Raw genomic sequence first — 19,309 nt, 5'->3', positions numbered from 1 at the left:
GACAATCTACTCGGCTCCACACCACTCTAACACTCTACTGTGTGTAACTCTGTCTATGCCACTTTACTCTGCTGTACACCACTCTATGCCGCACCACTCTACAACATCCTAAGAATTCCACTCCACTCCGGGCACTTCCACTCTACAACACTCTATTCACTCCACAACATTCCAACCCGTGATACTCCATTTCACTCCACGCCACTCAACTCTACTCTGCATCACTCTGTAACACTCCATAATATTTCACTCTACACTTTACGACACTCCAATTCACACCACTCTCCTTTACCTCAATAACTGTTACTTACCCATGCAGAACAGCAGCCACACTAGTGCACAACATAGTTAAAACATATTGTCAAAGCCAAAAGCTCTTGCATAAGCAACATCTACTGGTGTTGCCAATGCTTGTCAGCATACGTTGTGGTGCACAGGAAGTTGATCCGGTACTCCACCCTCTGACACCAGACCGAGGGCACAAAGGAGAGGTGTAATACAGGCCCTTAAAACTTTTGTCTGGTAGAGGCCACGTATTCAGTCACTAGCTCTGAGATATGGGAGCCTCGGAGGCCTCTCACCACATTCTGCAGGTCGATCTCAGACATGCATGTTCAGTGCTCAGGGCAAAGGGCCCACAAACTCCCCATATTGCATCTTGTTAGATACTCATGCGATTGTGAAATTTGTGCAAGTTAAGTCCTGAAAGGTTAAGCACATACTGTTACTACAACTGCTGTTATTATCATTATTATAAATATTATAATTATTAAAATATGGAAGCAGTTTTTTCTCAATGACCTCAAGTCATCTTGAACGTGCATGAGTGAAAAATAAAACGTGTGCTGGTACTAGTATGTAATAGATAGCCCCAGCGTGTTCAGAACTGATAACATGCTTAACTGTGGCACTGCTTTAGCTTTACAACTGTGGACACCGTGAATGCCACACCTGATAACATGTAGTTGAAGATGGACTCAGAAACACCTCTGCGAGATTCCTCTCCTGTAAAAGAAAGAAAGAGAGGTTTTAAAAACAGACTCCGGGTACTCAAGATGGTAGGAACATTAATTAGGAATTGTGAGGGCAGAAGCCTGCAATGAGCAGCAAAGAGCACGCACCCTTGTGTGATCCAAAGTCTCTAAAAAAGGGCATTGCTACCACTCCTGTCATCTCAAATCTAACGATGTGCAGATGCATCCTCAAAAAACAGAATATGAGCACGTTCACCCTACCAAAACACACTAATTATCCCAGGAAGGGCAACCGGCAAATGTAATTAATAAGCAAAGTTTTGATTTAAGGACGCATATGCTGTCACACCAGCAAATGCGCACGTTCCTCTTCTCACACTCGTCAATTAAAAAATTCCCCTCTGCGCGCAGGAAAACTGACCCGTCCATTCTTGTATTCTGCTGCAGACCATCAAATCCTTGTCTCACACGAGAGCTTGTGCCTTAAACTCTGAAAGGGGAACCAGATGGTAGTTTCCGCTTCTAACTTGGGGCTAGGTCCAAGTCCCCACCACTGCTCCATGTCCTATCGGGTGAGCTCTTACTGCCCTCTACTGCCCTCTGCCGATCTGTGTGCAGGGTGTACATATATGTTACCTTCCGTGCTGAGCCCGCCAGAAGAAGTATACCGATCTTAAGAGGCGTGGCACTTCCAAAAGGCAAGGTAACATCCTTAAGGTGATAACAAGTGGAGAAGCCATCTTTGGACACAATGGCGCAAAAAAAGACTTTTAAAATCAGTTTACTGGAAGCATTCCAGCAAATATAATGCAATTTTGCCCAGAGCGATGAAAATCATGCCACTGTTTCAGGATATTAACTTCTACTGCAGTTGTATATAGAACCTACTTCTGCTCTGCGCCCTCTGCCAAGGAAACACAGATTTGACTTCCCTGTAACGTCTGCTTAAAAAAAAGTCAATCCCGTTGATTCCACTCTTTTCAGTCCTTGCTCTTCTTCCTTCACACCCTGATGAGGATTGCCAGGACTGCATTCCTCCTCCAGGGGCACAGCTTCGTCAGGTAGCTTCATTCTTCCCCACAATCACGCTGGTTAAAATACATTATATGAGGAGCAGGACTGGAGGGGGCTTAAGAAGCACCAGGAAAGAAGAGGAGTGCGGATTGTGCGGGGCACTCTAATCTCAGTATTTTGTAAATAACGATTTTAAGACCTTTAAAACAGTGTGAATGTGTTTGGTTGTGTTGCATGTGCACGTAAAAATCCCAATGTGATGTCCGACACACACACACCGCACCATGCCCGACTTAAAGCACCTGTGCCCAAATATTTACTACAGAGTACATTTTATAAGGGGGGATGTAACCCCGCAAACAGCCCCCCCCCCCCCCCCAAGCAACGCCCCTCTGCTTCTCTTAAACAGTGCTATTCCTATAAAACTCTTCTACGGATCCTCCTTGGAACAGCCACTCACCACTTGTAAGTAATTCCTTTAGCTTTGGACTGCCAACCTTCCCCTCCATTTCCTAAATATTTTTCAACATACGAGGTTGAAGGTTGGAAGATATGCACTACACCCACTGAGCTACCCCCCGAATGAAAGCTGGAGAGAGCAAGAGTAAAGCCTACTGTAACCATAATCACCATGAAGGTAGACATTTCTTGCTTTGTCATTCCACTCTCCCTCATTCCCTACATTTTACAGCATGGGGTGTAAATAAAGCCTACGACTTTAAGGAAAAAAACTTGCTTTGAGCTTCCTGGTCAAAAGGCACATCTTTTCTGGATGAAGCACCTGTGAATAACGCTTCAAAAAGCACAGCGAGGGCCCACACCACTGCTCTACAGATGTCTGTGACGGGTGCATGTCAGGTTGCCTTTCCTCTGGTTCAATGAACCCAACATGTATAACAGCCGAAATACCACTTTTTTACTAGTTTTTAAGTCTAATCTATAGACTCTTGATGAAGACCTATTGTCTACAATAAAATACACAGAGTGGGCTTTGGGTCAGTCCCTTGCTTATTAGATAGCTTTCTTCCCTATCTAAGTTCAATGCTTCTAATTGAATGGTTTTCTCTCTAGTCTTGCTTTTGTTCCATTCATAGAGCATGGCTTCTTACCATCATTTTGATTGGATGAGTTGTATCCTTCCACTGCTGACACACTGGAACTATTTTTTAATTTGTGATTTAACAATCCATGGAGCAGCATAGCTTTCTTACTGTCTCCCCACTCTGTTCTCAGCTTGCTTCTCGCCAAACCCTGCAGGCTAGTCTGTTGCTTTCCTATCCTCAAATAAATTGTCTTATTTTGACTTATTGTTTACATTGGTTTTGTGAGGGCAGGCAGATGAACACTGCACACTTCGCCGCTAGACCATTGCACCCACTGCTCTTTACCTTCCCAGCACCTGATTTTTTAAAAATACTTTTCTAAGCACCTAGCAGCAGCATGCTGCCACCCAACCCCTCACTTTTGTCTATTTGCACAGCTTACTTTATTCCTCAATTTATCATTACACAGTGACCGTCCATATCTTGGATCAGTAAATTCATAATAAAATATAACAAAAATAAATAATTACAAGGTGGTCGCCACATAGGTGCATGCGCCCATGGTCATCTTGCAATGATTTTTGTTACACTAAAAAAAGCATTCCCAGATCTCGAGCTGTGCATACACATGCACGCAGTCCGGTAAGGCGGCAATGGTTTCGGATACGTGGCAAATGAGTTTTATGTGCAAATCATTTAGGTTCACTCTCTCAAATCAAGTATTAAAGTGGTGGATTTCCTCCTGCCAGATCATAGGTATACACTGAATGATGCACTCTAAGTAGATGGCATGGGTACTAAATGAGGCAAACTCATCATCCCATAACCTATTCTTCCTGTTCGTCTGTCCCATAAAGAAACGTGTGAACAGGGTACACGTCTGACCTCCGTCTCAGTCCCTTGAGGTTATACGTGAATGGTGAGTGTTTTGTGACCATATTTCCGCCGTGTCAGTTTCCTTGATAAAAATAGTAGCGTTCACGCTTAGAGTCTGATTAGCTTCTTTTTACAGCTACAGTAATGTAAGCACAACACATGTGATCATGTACCAGTACTTTCTCTGCACCAATTCCAAATCAGTATCCCTAAGTATTACCCCTTCAGTTGACTGAGGGACTGCATTCATGCCATAACCATACCCGACTCCCAGCCTGTACATGACTTTCAAATGGGGACGCGCCTACCCCCACTAGAGAAGTTCTTCAACAGCACCTGTACTTACTATTCTGACTTACCAACATACAGGCTGGCACAATTTACTTTGTATTAGACCGCATTTTATGTAGTTGCTTCTTCTGTACAGATAGTGCACCCCCTGTTCAATTCTTTTTTCTATGTCCACAGATAATACCTCTTGTCTTGTGCTGGGTCAGACATACAAAGAACCTTCCTTTTGTCCTATACCTTCGTTCAGGTGTACACCAATCTTACCACCAGTAAAGGTTACAACCAGCAGTGCACCCTATGACACATACAATTAGACCTACATATGTGTTGTATTTTCTGCCACGTGTAGAGGGATCTTACCTCCTGTCATGAACCCTTTGAGGCACACGTCTTGCCTCCTACTTTACACAGTCAGCACAGTCAATACTACCCAGACCCAGCTTACTTGTATACACTGGTGTGGTAAGCTCTTACTTATCCTGTGTCCTGTACTCTCCACCATGTGTATACAGATTCTACCTCATGCCCTCTCCATCTACTGGCAGTGGTGGGTAAGGTATGCCCAAATATTACTTCCTTCTCTGAACCCCACAGGCAAGTGAGTGCGGATCTCACCTTCTGGTCTGTTCCCCCTGGAAGGCGGCGAAATGTATTTCAGTGCAGGACGACTTCTGGCATCTGTGAAGAACATAAATGGGCTCTTCGTGAAAGAAATAAGGCAGAAGCATCTCCCTCCATTACTGTCAAATATCATCATGTATCAAGAAGAAAGCCCTTCAAAATCATTTAAACAGCTTTTACTGTCACTGCATTTCACTCATGAGAGGATAAACATATCATCTTTTTATAAAGAGTGAAAAGGGGATAAAGACAGGAGATGGAGAGAGTGATCAGGTGTGAAAGACGCAGAGTAAAAGACAGCTAGACAGAAGCAGAAGAAAAGAAAATAAATAAATAAGAAGCACAAGAGGCCAAAGGAAAGGCGTCGAAAAGGAAGGAGAAAAAGAAGAGTTGTGACAGAGAGCATCGAGACCGAGTGCAACAGCACATTCAATTTCCTCTTAGTGACAGAAGCTGAGGATACTACAAATACAAGTTTTTCTCTACACAAAGTACTATTTTTTCTAGATTTGAACAACAAGAAAAACACTGTGCACTGGAAGGCTACAGAAATCATGCAATGTGGATTGATGCATGTAAGAAACAATTTCATTTAAACCCATTAAACATTTCACACTGCATATGGATGCACGTTTATTTGACAAAAAGCATTCTTCTGAACCAGATTGTATAGAAAATGCAGGATCGTTAGAGGGCGAATTAATCTTTCAGACCTGAAAATAGTAGTTCACAATGAGTGTGACTGTCACAGCTCAAAGATCACTATGTGACAGCAATTCCTTCGTCAAAGTTTTCTGATATCTACTAGGCGAATGATCCTCCCCATTCTCCAGACAATCTACAGCCCTGTGAGGCAGGTGATCCCTCATAAGTCTACAAGGCCACCATCGATCAGTAGAAGAGCAGTGGGCTCCACCACACAGCGGTTTCTGAGTTGGCTGCGCCAACGGGGCAGATAGCAAATAAGAAGAAAATGGTAGAGTAAGAGAGGTGTAGCAGAAGGAAAGGAGGGAGTACAGAAATAGTAAAGGTTATGGAAATGGAAAAAAGATATGAAATTGGGGCGAGGAGTTACAGTAGCTACAATAGAGAGAAAGAATCAAAGACAACAGTAGAAGGGAGAGAAGAAAGACCAGCTATACTTTGATGTTCCTGTTTTTTTGTTGCACCATTTCCTAATAAGGGAATTCTCTCAATAGGTGCTACTGGCCCGTGGTAGGTGATGACTGGACTGGAAGAGACCTAATCCTAACGAATCACTGCTACCCCTGAAAAATAAGGAAATGTTACTGACTAGTAATACTAGTTCTGCACTGTAGGTATCCTCACTGAAGTCTTAGCTGCAGAATATTGATGTCAGCTTGGAGGGGCCCTGGAAACCGCTTCCAGAAATTAAGTATCATTAAGTATTTAGCTGGAGGTACACACTTCAGTGTTCAAGTATTAGGTGTCACCTCCACAGTAAAAAACAGGCCAGTGTCTGCTAAAGTCTTATTTCAGGAAGGAGTCCATTTACACAGTACAGCATCTACTGATAAGCAACTCTCTGGTTCCATCTCCAGCAAGTGCCCATTGGCAGTATGCTTCCCAGACTCAGTTCTTGTTATATCTAGAGTGATCTTCTGTTGGAATTGTTGATAGCGGGGAGAGTGGTCTTTATGACTTCACCGACGATTCCTACAATGCAGAACTAGGACTGCAAGCAAATAATATTTACTTCTGCATCACAGGACAGGAACCACAATGACAGACATAAAGGAATCAAGCTTATCCTACTTACGTGTGTCAATAAGTATCAACAACACAGGAATGCTGAAAGAGAACTGTAAAGAAGTAGCACTGTCACCTAAATGGGATCTTTAAAGCTCCTTGATCAACTACAGCATCAGTGTTTGATTTACAACCTAAACAATAATGTTTAGTGAAAGAATGGCTAGAAATTCGGAAGGCTATTTTGCGTATTTCTGGTAGCAGAACATTTCTCAGCCAGGCAGCAGTAGTAGTTTTTTTCAGGATGAATGCCCACTAGGTTTACACCAGAGAGATGCGTGTTGGCTAGTTAATAACAACAAGCAATACATCAAACTATCCATCTAGTAACAGATTGTTTAGAATATGTCATGCCTGCCAGCGTGAAGAGGCCCATAATAGAGAAAGAGCTTATTCATCATACCTAGGTGTCTTTTGTCCTTGTACTGTAGTGTAAAGTGGATTTGCTGAGTACTGCCTATCACCAAGCTGGAATTCAGGTGCTATTTCTAAATGGATGTGGAGAGATCTCTCCGCTGGAGAAGAGGGATTGCCTGGTGTATTTGAATGTCCAAACTGACTTTAGATAGAAAATCAGGATGTGTCAAGTTTCAAATAAAATATATGTGAATTAATAAGCGGACACTTCTTCGAAACACATTTACTCTGGACTCAGTTTCACCAAAGATTCTTTAGTAAATATTACTCATGAAGAAAAATCTAAATCACCCTTTATCATCTTTATTTTGCAGCACTTCCAACATTTTTTATTTTACTTCCTTCTTTCTTTTGTTACTTTTCCCTCATTGTTTCTTTCTTTCCTTCATTCTTGCTCTCTTTCTCCCTTGCCTTCTTTTTTTACTTTAAATTTCTTTCTTTCCTTTCCCCCCTCTCTTCTTTCTTTTGTTTTTTTGTTCTTTATTTCCAGCTCTGCTTTCTTTCGATCTTTCCACCAATACTTCTTTTCATCCTTCCTTCTTTCTTGCGTTCTTTCTTTCAAGCATTCTTTCTTTCCTTTTTCTTTCTGTCTTTCTATCCTTTCTTTAATTTTTTCTGCTTTCCTTCTTTCTTTCTTTGTTTCTTGACTTTTTGTCTCATTTCTTGGCTTCTTTGTTGGCTTTTTGCTTTCTTTCATGGCATTTTGCCTTCTTTGTCATAAGTAAGAGGCTATCAGACAATAGGACCTTTTGATTTTACTAAAATTATGTGTATGACATAGTTACTTACAGGGAGTTTCAGCCCAAATTCACTCCTTTGTCTGTGGTTGTGTCAAGCATGCCTCAAGGGGGAATGGGTCAGCCCACTACAGTCACTGGCTAACTTCACTATGATTTACAGGATGCACCCCTTTCAAAATGAGTACATCCACACACAAAGTGGTTCCCCTCAGTGCCAAGGAGTGCTATGGTAAGGTGTGCTTTTTGAAGACCAAAAAACATTTTTCCTTTAGTCAATATTTTCTTTTTTAGTCTGACAAACACCTGGCAGCTTCCTCAGCAATGACGTTTTGCAAAAGCAATGACAAAACAAAAACAGAATTGCCAAATAGCTGGCGGACACCAGACCCATTGACTTTGCCAATGCTTGTTTTCATGTGACTGCATTCTCAAAAATCAATTTTGAAAGGACACATTTTGTAGTTAAAAATAGTGTAAACTCATGCATAACCAACAGCTGTTCGCACTCTGTTCACATTGTTCCTGTGCCCCTGTATGACATCTCAACTACAAATGACATCTGTTACTTGTGTAAGCATAATGCAAAATTCCAGAAATTATAAAGGATTACACAAGCATAAACTACATTTTTGACTGGGCCTCATCTGTCACACTGATGCATAAATTCTGGAAAAATAACAGTCATGGAAGAATGACTGAAAGAAAATAGAAGAAATCCCTGGGATTGCAAGTTGATGCCATGGGATAGAAGCAGATTTGAAAATACATTTTCCCCTTTCTCCAATGCTGGGACAGAAACCTCCACAAAAACTGCCTATGAGCTACAGAGAACTAGTGGTCATCCATGATTAACAATCCGCTCTGATTCTCTCTTAAAATAACAGCAAAATCCTTTTCAATGAGAAAATGATAGGTCTATCGCCAAATGTCAGCTCTTTCAGTCTTCAAACAAGTTTGGTTACTGACACTAACCATGAATGACACTCCCTTTCATTCTGTTCTACATGGGTCTTCAGAATTTCTAGAAATATATCATCTAACATAAATATTGTGACCTAAAAATCATTTATAAAAATATTGCTCTTTTGAGTGTAGATTTTCAAAGTACCCTGTTATAGTGAGACTGTGTAGGGTTCTACGGTCGAAACAACCTAAAGCTCAATAACCCTCTTGCTGAATCCATGTCTCTGTTGGTTTCTGTGTTCCTTGAGCCTACCTTGAGAGTGGTAATATCACCTTCTCACCTCCTAACATTCCGCTTTCAAAGTTTCAGCATCATTTTTCACTCTCATCAACTGCATGAGATACAAAGAGGACTGAGCCAGTAAGTTCCAGGTTCATGATCTTGAGCGGTGTGTGAGGGTTCAGAGGTGTTAGACAAATCTAGGATACATGACAGAGGGAAATTCTATGGTCAATCTCTAATTGCTAGATACGCTGAATTAATGAACACACATTACCTGATTACAAACAAATTGTTTGGCTGGACTATTCCCATGGGGAACAGGGTCAAGACTGATTTGCATATGGCTGGGTCCAAACTGGGGTGGCTTGGTGAGCAAAAGAGCGAAGGATTAAACCCAGATCTGTGACTGGGGTGAGTGTTTGAAAAGTTTCAGCACTCCGTCCATCATCCTTTTGTACCACATAATTTCCACAGTGCTCAATCATAATGCCCCATCAAAGCAAACATGCTTGTAGTCTTAAAGGCTGTTTTTGCTGAGTGGCACACTTTTCTTACAGTCACATCATTCCTCTTACTTTCTCTGTCAGTTGATTCTGAAGTTTCTGGTGTGAATATATGCATTTTCCTAACCACTGAGACTATGCCAGAGTTACATTTTAAATTCTACCTTTAGAACCTTAGATCCTGATCTGGCAGCCTATACTATTTAAAAAGTCTTGGGCGTCACCACTTCCGTGGTGGCTAGAGAAAATAACTTTTCCTCAGCTGGCCTAGCAAAGCCTGATACCAAGAGCAAAAGAGCCCATGATATGCTTTAGGTTGCAATGCCTCAATTTTTACTGATGAAGACAATTGTGGGAACGTTACCTGAATATTCAATTTTGCTGCTACTCCTAACAATACATCATAAATCTTATGTCATCTGTTGGTAAAGATTGTAAAGGAGCTGTTGCCAGAGAGTATGACGAATAACAGTACAAAGAGGAGAAGCCTGAGGAGATGGAGCAATTGGAGAAGAAAGATGCACTGCCACCACAGGTGTGTATCTGATGAGTCACATTGGGGTACTCATCTGTTCCATGGCTAGCTCTGGTGGTAAGTCTAAAAGTGCAAAAGGCATATAAAAAGTATCCTCTGCTGGGATCACCATTCCCTGCATCAAAGGTGGTATAAGAGATACTGAAGCCCGAAAGGCAAGAGTCCCAGATAGGAATCTGGAAATTCCAAAAGTAGGAACCTGCCCCAAAGTCTATTTCTTAGATGGCGCGGCCCCTCAAAGTTGATTGGACTGTCATGATGAAGATCGCTTCAACGTCAATCTAACTGATGACAATCGTTTCGACTTTGATCTGTGGTTTCTTGGTGTCTCTTCAATGGCAAAATCTTTAATATTGTATGTCTCAACATCGACCAGAGGGTTGACAGAGAAGAGTCCTAAAGTGGTGTACTGTCGACGGGCAAGTCAGGACAGAGTACTTGCCTGATGGAACCTGTTGTCTTGTCGTCAGTCCTGCCACTGAACTTGCCTTTGATGGTGAACATGTTGGTGCCTAACCATGTGTTGATATCATACAGTGTTCTTGGGCTTAGCAGGAGTGCAGTTATTATGGTGTCTCTACATTTTCCTTTCTCTTGGATCACCATCTTTAGGAGACCTTCTCAAGAGAGTGCACAGACTCAATAAAGAAACACCCGTCTTGATTGCTTCCACCTCTCCTCCTCTGTCCTGAGCTCCTCTAAATCCTTCACGGTCGTTTTTATTTATTTATTTATCTTCCCTCTTTTTGTTACAGAATTCAAATTTCTTTACAGAATGTGTGGTGAGCAGACGGACAACACACACACACAGAGTGAGGGCCAAAGGCAGCCTTCTTCACTTCACAGCAGGGGATTTCATAAATAGTGAAATAGTGAAGGCATTTATGAAGAACAATGAACAAATTCCTTCAGAGAGGTTGTAAAAACAGGGATAATCTTCGCAGATGCTTAAAACGTCGTCCTAATTTAGAAGCTCCAGTGTAGAACCAACTTTCTGCCTTGTAGTAACTACTGCACCTTCTTATCCAAAGCACTCTATGGGGTTCTGACACTTGATACGACCGGACTCTGGCTGTTACACACTCTGGTTGAACTGAGGTTGCCTACTCCCTGCACTTGTTGCTGTTTCTTTAAAATCACAACCCACAATTGAAATTTTCCATGAACTCCTGGTATCCTTTGCCTCCTGTCTGAGTCGACTGAAAGACACTTCTTTACCGACACCTCACCTCAACCACATCTATGTTCTCACAAAGCTTAGTAACTTCAGTAATAAGGTCTGGCTTTTTAATCCTCTATATTTGAACTCGTCTTTGCTTAGAATACACTATTGCAGTTTTTAAGTTTCAAAACATTTTTCACAATCATTACTAAGCGAATAGTACAGCGTGAAATAAAGCTGCATATTTCTCATTTATGCGTTATTTTCTAGTGCAATATCACTAAAGAAACAACTTCTTGTATGTTCCACGGAGACAACTGCACTGCTTGCCTAATGTGAAACCTACTGTTCATGTAATTACCACCCTGTAACTATTATGACACCTCTTCATCATGCCCTGAGCATTACTTTACCTAAATTCACTTTGATATTTGTTGGATATGTCTTTTAAAGGACAACAGATCATCCAATTCTTGTTCAGTTTGTTTTAGACAAAAGGAATACATACAAGACAAACCCTAATCTTTTTCTCGAGTTGTGTTTTTAGGGAGGGAGTGTCTCCGGCAATCACAAAAACTGTTCGAACCATTCTATAAGGGTCCTTTCCTCAAGTAGTGTGTTTTATGGTATAACCGAAGGTTGAATATCTTGACTGTAGAGCAATTGGAGTGAAGCAGAAATACATTTCTATCAATCCATTGAGAACAGACTGTGAAGGTGGACTGTCTTTTTCAGAATCCATGTTGAGTGAAATGTAGGAATAACGTTTGTTGACAAAGCCCACATAATTGTACCTCATACAACATCATTGAGCACACTTCTATTCAAAATATCAGATCATAGTATGTGGCCATCTACAACATATATTTGTTCCCTATACAAAATGTAGTAGAGGAATGCGGAATTTAGGAAGAAAGGAAATAAATTAAAAAGGAGATCAACAATGAAGGTCCTCAAACAGATACTGGTACACAAATAAGGTGTTGTTCCATTCACCCAAGTACTCTTTACCACACTTGGGTGACCAGATCTTGAGAAGCAAAAACCGGGACAGTTTGCAAAAATAGAAGGACTACAATTTTACATCAACAGAGCAGAGTGGACGAACGACAGCTCTCATCAACATAGGAACACAGAAGAGGCAGTATAAAAAGAAATAAAATGTATTTTTTAAATTACCATCATCTGTTAATTACATTTCTTACTTATAACAGCTGCTAACCAGCACAGCTTTAGAACACCTGAAAATGTGCATTTCACTGTTTTCAGTCGCACCCTCCAAAAAGTGGGACAGAAGCCACATTTGCCGAAATCTGCTGGGACAGCTGACGAAAAAAAAAGGGACGCCTGGTCACCCTATATTGTGTTTGAGATAAAGGTTTTCTTTCATACCTGAGACAAAGTCCTTATCGGTGAAAAAGAGCTCCGCCTGCCGGAAAGCTATTTCTGGTGTGGATGCCATCACTCTCTGCAAGGAACCATGGCTAGAGGCGAGCTTGCTTGATGGAGAAGCCAGGGCTTTCAATGTCTCAGCTAGAGCCGCAAAGGCATTGACCCTCCGCAGGACAGAGATGAGGGCTGGACTCGATACCAGCTGGTCGATGCTCTGCTGCCATGGCCTGTCCCCAACTTCGAAGGGGGTGATTTCTTTGGCCTGGCTTCGGCTAAGACTTGGAAGCCACTTCAGACCCAACAGCTCAAACCCTGAGTCACAATCTCCTTTCCCTGTAAAGACAATGCCAAAGTATGTCAAAGGAGAAAAAGCGGTACAAAGATACTGCAAACTACACAGATAATTCAACTAAAGGCATGCCATCCTACGGTGAGTGAAATGGGTGCTGGGTGCTTGCTTTGGGCTGTGAACCGAAATTACTGCAGTTCAGTCAGATCAGAAAACGCCAGCGTTCATGATGGAAGCATATTGTGGAGGAAAAAGCTAGTTATGTGTTGGGAAGCAGGCTATAGAAGAGTATGGGATCATGCCTAGGATGTGCGATAACTGTCAACTTTCACCCTTTTCAGAACGTCTGAGATACTGTAATGATTTGAACATTCAAAAAGTGCAGTTCAGAAAACACATACAGAACAGTCACAGCAGACAGACTGCGAACTAACAACAACTGAATATGGAAGGAGAAGTCAACTGTGAGGGTTCTCAACAGTACATTCAGGTGTGTTCTAAGAATGGAGTCTCTTGAGATCTTTGTCTGTCGGCTTCACCCCAAATGTGCTTCATGACAGGGACATAACGCAGGTGCCTGCAGACCCTGTGTTAGGTCCAGGCACGTGGCCTTCTTACCCCAAGAACAATCAATATCTGTGAGATATGGGAGTCTAAGGGGCCTCCTCTTCACATTCTGCAAGGGGCCCCAGCATTTTGTGTTAAGCCACTGCTTTAAAGTTGTGGGTAGTTTTTGTTCTCTCAAGATAAAATTGCAAATCTAGTTCGGCATCCAGATTGCCAGTTTGTCTCTTCAGGGACGGATTACAAAGTAAGCCTCTGGTTACAGTTTCGCTCTGATAATTCAAGGATCTGAACTGTATTATTTTCCAGTGCAGAACCAAAAAACCTTACAAGGTATTGAGTGCAGACATTTAGTCATTGGCTCTCAGCCCAGGTCTGTGTCCCGCAACAGAGTAACAGTGTTCACACTTTTTCAAGTATTAAGCAGCATGCAGCTGGCTGTGACGGTGTACACGAGCCTTGTGACTGGGTTGGTGTGAAAGGATGCTGTGGGTAAATTTGATTAAAGGGCTTTTCTGTGCCTGGCTGTCTGTGTGTGAGGTGTTCACTTTGAAGATCAGGGTTCACTGTTTTTGTTGTCTACTGAATGAAGGAAGGCCTTTGGTTCTTAGATGGCTACTGCCTCCATGTTGTCCTTATTTTGTCTTGATGCTTTGTACTTTCTTCACAAGCTGTCCAGGCACTGAGCTCCCAGCATCAAGCACGTGGTATGGCACTATCCATGCACCTTACTAACTATCATGTGCACTCAACTGAATGTCAAATAAATATTTCTACATTAACAAAAAATAAGCATGTGGCTAAGAGAAAAATAATCACAGTGCAAAGGGAATATCAGACATGAAAACAGGAAACAACATTTGGCAAATTAACGTAGCAGGCCCAAGAACCACCTTGCCTTAATATAAAACATTGTAGCTAACTGACTGCCCTAGAAAAGAGAAGTTCGTAAAGTTATGAAATTCAAACGTAAAACCCAAAGAGCCACTGGTCCACATTTACACGCAATTAACAGAAAGCATAATGAGCCATCTGAAAAATTGAAATAATATATTCGGCCACTTCAGAATTCCCCATTACACCCCTTAATAGTTTTCAGTGCCCACAGATATTAAACATAATACCTCAGCTGTGTAAAAACTAACGCCCAACCAGCCAGGTACAGGCATTGTGGAAGAAGTAGTTCAATCTTCTAAGATATAATTTATTTATTTTTCAGAATCATGTTGATGGAATCATGAAAGAGGCAAGAAAAAACTAGCCAGAAAGAATGTTGCAAGCTCATTCAAAGAAGAGAGAGCTGTTTTGTATATGTCACCTTCAATGAACTTAAATGTGATGTTCCGAGAGAAGACAACAATGAAGCTGGGGGAGGAGTAGAATTGTAAACAAGTGCAATTCACAACTAAGGTTCAGCAGTCAACGTTGCTGGTCGTACATGGAAAGTGCTGGATGAGAGTATAAATATCCAGGGTGCATAGACCCGGAGGGTCAATCAATTCAAGCAGAAAGCCTAACCAGAAGCCATAAGGATGTGCAGCCCAGCTTATATAAATCAACAGTGTAGCAACATGGGAGTCTCAAGGGTGTCACCGAAATGCCTGACACACATAAGGACTGCATATGCTGGTGAATATGTATGGTCCCCTCGACCAGCCCCGGGATACTCCTGACATACAGCCTGGTAGTGTGTGCCTAGGTCCCTGTCACAGTGGTGAATAGGAACGGGGCCTGAAAATACTGCTTTGAAACCCTTTGACTTTTGGAGGTACCTATGTCACCTGTTTCCAGGCCAAAAGGAAACACTAACATTCATCTAGGCATCCACAAACATAGAGGGCCAGATTTAGAGTTTGGTGGACAGAGTACTTCATCACAAACCTGATAGAGTTCTCTGTCCCTCAAACCTGCGGTCCACCTGCCTGATTCAGAGATAGAGCAAACTATCAGCTTTCTGTCGGAGGAGCTGCCTTTAGCGTGTCCATAGAATGCGTCCTCTGACAGAGTTGGGGACGTTGGTGGAAGGGCATTACATTACCTTATGATGGTTTGTAATTTTTTTATCGCAAAGTTTTACCTGGAGCTGATGGACAGAAAAAATATTATGGCCCCCACGACCAGGGACAACATCCCAGGGTGTTGGGGGCTATTATTTATTTGTTTTCAATTATAAGCTTTAACCTTGGGAGGTTTTTTTTCAAACAACAAACACTTTTAAAAATTTGTAAATTGGAAGCCCGGCCACATGGAAACGCTTCACCGGGGCAAAATATTTTTAACTACATGCCTCCAAAGTGTTTGCAGTGTCCCTTGGATGCCAACTGTGGTGCTAAGGTGATTCTCAGCAAAGCTGCAAGTGTAATAGCGATTAGTACGGGTCACCTGTTTGACACCCTGAAAAGCTCAGTTTATAATGAAAACCAGACAGCAGGCATTCATAAGAAGCAACAAGAAATAACAACCAAAGCTTTCTGAAATTAACAAGTTACTGACCTTCGGTAACCCCGCATGTGGCAGAGCCTCTATCTAGCCACAAATTCCTCACCTCTTGAATTATCACCAGGCATCAGACTGGACCCAGATTTTTTTCTTGAGCAGCACTCCTGTGCATTGTAGGTGGCATTGTTCAGCTCCGCGTGACTTCATCTGGTGCCTAGATAAGCGCCACCCCAGTGCGCTGATGTCAGTTTCTTTTTGGGACTGTCTACCTAAGGAGCACGGAGCCACAAAGAACACTGGTGTGGAAAACTACGGTCCTGAAAGAGAAAAAACCCTTTCCCTAGACATCTGTTCACAGACGAGGAAGATGGGTGAGTCAGTGTGAAATCTGCAGCTAGATAGTGTCGCTACTAGATAAGGCATTACTAAAGGTAAGTAACTTGTTTATCTGATAGAGACTTCAAGCTGCAGATTCTTTATCTTTTGAATAGATGCCCAAGCAAAACCTCCCCGAAGGTGGGTCTGTGGGTGAATTTCATACAAGAAAGTCCTGCAGGACCGAACAGGCAAAGTGACTGTCCCAACAATCCTGACTGTCCAGCCAGCAGTGTTTTGTGAACATGTGCAAGGAAGCCCACGTTGCTGGCTAGCAGATGTCCAAGATAAGAACTCTGCATGCTAACACAGTGGTTGCAGCCTTGGCTATGGTGGAATGCGCCTGCAAGTCCTCAGGGGGTTGCTTCTTGGCCAGTGCACACCAGATCGTTATACAGAGAACAGTCCATCAGGAAATGGTCCGCTTGTGCATGGCTTGCCCTTTCTTTGCTCTAACATACCACACAAAGAGTTGGTCATTCACCCAAACATCCTGGGTGCGATCAAGGTAGAATGACAATGCTCATTTTTGGGTCCGGACAGTAAAGTCACTCTTCCTCTTTGGAGGGATGTGGTGCAGGGTAAGAAGTAGGGAAGTTGATATATTGGCCTAGAGAAAGGGAGTAACCACTTTCAGTAGAAAGGAGCTCTAGTACAAAGCACCAGTTTGGGTAGGTGATCAATTATGGAGGCTTGGATGACAAAGCCTGAAGTTTGGTGATCTTCCGGGCAGATGTCATTGCCACAAGAAGGGCTGGCTTGATGGTTAGGAGCCTGAGAGGACAATTGAACAAAGGCCCTAAAGATGCACACATATGAAAAGTGAGGGCAAGATTGAGGTCCCACTGAGGCATAATGAAAGGATAAGGTGGGAGCAGATGTTGCAAAACTTTCAAGAATCTATGTACACTAGGGGATTTGAAGAGGGATGGCTGGTCAGGCACAGCAGAAAAGCTGAAATAGCAGGAAGATAGCCCTTTACACTCTACAGAGCAGAGCCCTGCTGGGCAAGAGAAAGAATAAAGAGAAGGACCTAAGAAAGAGGGGCAGAAAGGGAATCACTGTATCTTTCTGTACACCATGCCACAAATTTTCCCCAATGGCAGTAGTATACCATCTCATTTAGACCATGTTCGAGAGACTCGCCTGATATCCCACGGCAGAGGCTGCATGTGCCAGCCCTATGTGTCACCAGCAGGATAAAAGAAGCAATAAGGCCCAGCAGCCTCAGAGTCAGTCTTACCAAAATCCAGGATAGAGGCTGAAACATAGGTAGCATAGCCTCAATATCTGGACTCACCGTTAGGGAGGATAAGCCCCAAACTGCATTGAGTCTAGAACAGCTCAGATGAAAGGGAGCATCTTAGAGGGAGTCAAGTGTGTATTTGGCACATTCATAATGAACCCCAGTAAATGCAGAAGGAACGCTGTAGTCTGGAGGTGGGAGACAACAGCCTGGGATGAGCCAGTCTTCAACAACCAGCAGTTGAGATAGGGGAAAACTGGTACCCCTGATATCAGCAGATGAGCTGCAAACACCTGCATCACCATGGTGAACACCAGAGGATTGCTGGTAAGGCAAAAGGGGAGCACAGTGATTTGAAAGTGCTCGTGACCTACCGTGAACCGCAGGTTACACCTGTGTGCAGGCAGGACAGGGATGTGAAAGTATGCATCCTGCAAGTCCAACAACAGGGCTGACAGGACCTGAGCATGCGTGAACATTTTTAATTTATTTCTCCTTGAGGAAGAAATTGAAGGGGTGCAGGTCTAGGATAGGAAAAAGGCCTACGTCATTTTTGGGCACCAGGAAGTAGCAGGAATAGCAACCACAACCTACTTCTGGTGGCAGCACCCTCTCTATGGCTCCCTTGACGAAGAGAGCGATCATTTCATGGTGGAGAAGGGACAGATGATCCTCCACCAGCCTGCTGTAAGTAGGTGGCTTGGTGCGAGGGGTAGCCATGAAGGGGAGGGAGTAGCTCCTTTAGACAGTCTGCAAAACTCCCCAGTCTGATATTATACACTGCCAGTGGGGCAAATGATGACCCCCCTCTGGGTGCCCCCACGGAGTGCCCATGATGGTAAAAGGGCGGACTATAAGTGTTTGGAGGCTGTGGCTCTATGGTGGCATGGTGGACTTGCCCGACCTTTGGTTGCCTAACCATTTGTGGGCACCACGTCCTCAGCCACACAGAGGCTGGATGCTGGTGCACCATGGTGGCTGCGGGGTAGAGACCCAGCTGGACACCCCTTCCATGGCCACAAAAGGACCAAACAAGTGGATTAATTGTGGTTAGGGGTTATGGAAAGGCCCAAAGACCTGGCCGAAGCCCTGCTGTCCTTAAAGTGCTCCTGCGCTGAATTCACCTTGTCTCCAAAGAGACAGAAGTCATCAAAGGACATGTCCATGAACGACACCTGGACATCCCCAGAAAGGCCTATTGTCCTCAAGCAGGCATGGCACCACAAGTCCACTGTCAACAAAACCACTCTGCCCAGTGAGTTGGTGGTATCCAGTCCACATTTGATCATGAACTTAGGTGCTTCTCTTCCATCGGCAAGTCTGGGAGAGTATGGCCCAGGCCTCCTCCAAAACAGTTTGCAACACCTGCGCAACCATATCTCACAGAGCATGGGAGTAGCGGCCCAAAAGGCATGCATTGTTCACGGATCTCAGTGCGAGGCTGGTGGAAGAAAACATCTTCTTTCCTAAGGTGTCTAGCCTTTTTGATTCCTATCTGGTGGTGTTGTAGTGAATACACCAGGATTTACATGGGAGGTAGAGGCTTGGACACCAAGTTCTCTGGGATAGGGTATTGTGTGAGGAAGCTGTGGTCCCGCGAGGTACGGCGGTGACAGTGGGCAATCATTCTATTCACAGGAGCCCCTGTGCTATGCTTGGATCAGATCCCAAGAGAGCGTTGGCAGACGATTTATTAAATGAGAGAAGCAGTTATGAGGGGCTCACTCCTAGATTAATGACTTCTGCCTTGACTGCCACAGAGTCCATGACCTTCCTCATCAACACTTGAAAGGACATTCCCTCCTCCATAGTCACAGTAGGTGAAGAAAGCATGCCAGTATCCGGTGAGGTGTCCGTTCGCAGGCTTCCGTC

At 43.2% G+C, this 19,309-nt stretch overlaps 1 protein-coding gene across 1 annotated transcript in view; it reads right to left on the bottom strand.

Moving 5' to 3' along the window:
- DNAAF8 (dynein axonemal assembly factor 8) overlaps window positions 1–19,309 on the bottom strand; it is an 882,921-nt gene that overhangs the window by 259,912 nt on the left and 603,700 nt on the right. Inside the window, exons 21-23 of the mRNA XM_069210337.1 lie at window positions 12,525–12,857; window positions 4,814–4,876; window positions 952–1,005 (exon numbers count right to left, since the gene is read on the bottom strand). Of these exons, the coding sequence (XP_069066438.1) occupies window positions 952–1,005; window positions 4,814–4,876; window positions 12,525–12,857 (450 nt within the window). The remainder of the gene's footprint in view (window positions 1–951; window positions 1,006–4,813; window positions 4,877–12,524; window positions 12,858–19,309) is intronic.

Source organism: Pleurodeles waltl, chromosome 10 (assembly GCF_031143425.1).
Source record: "Pleurodeles waltl isolate 20211129_DDA chromosome 10, aPleWal1.hap1.20221129, whole genome shotgun sequence".
Taxonomy (NCBI): Eukaryota; Metazoa; Chordata; class Amphibia; order Caudata; family Salamandridae; genus Pleurodeles; species Pleurodeles waltl.
The sequence above is the reverse complement of the archived record's forward strand: the minus strand, read 5'-3'. Positions and strand labels throughout refer to the sequence as shown.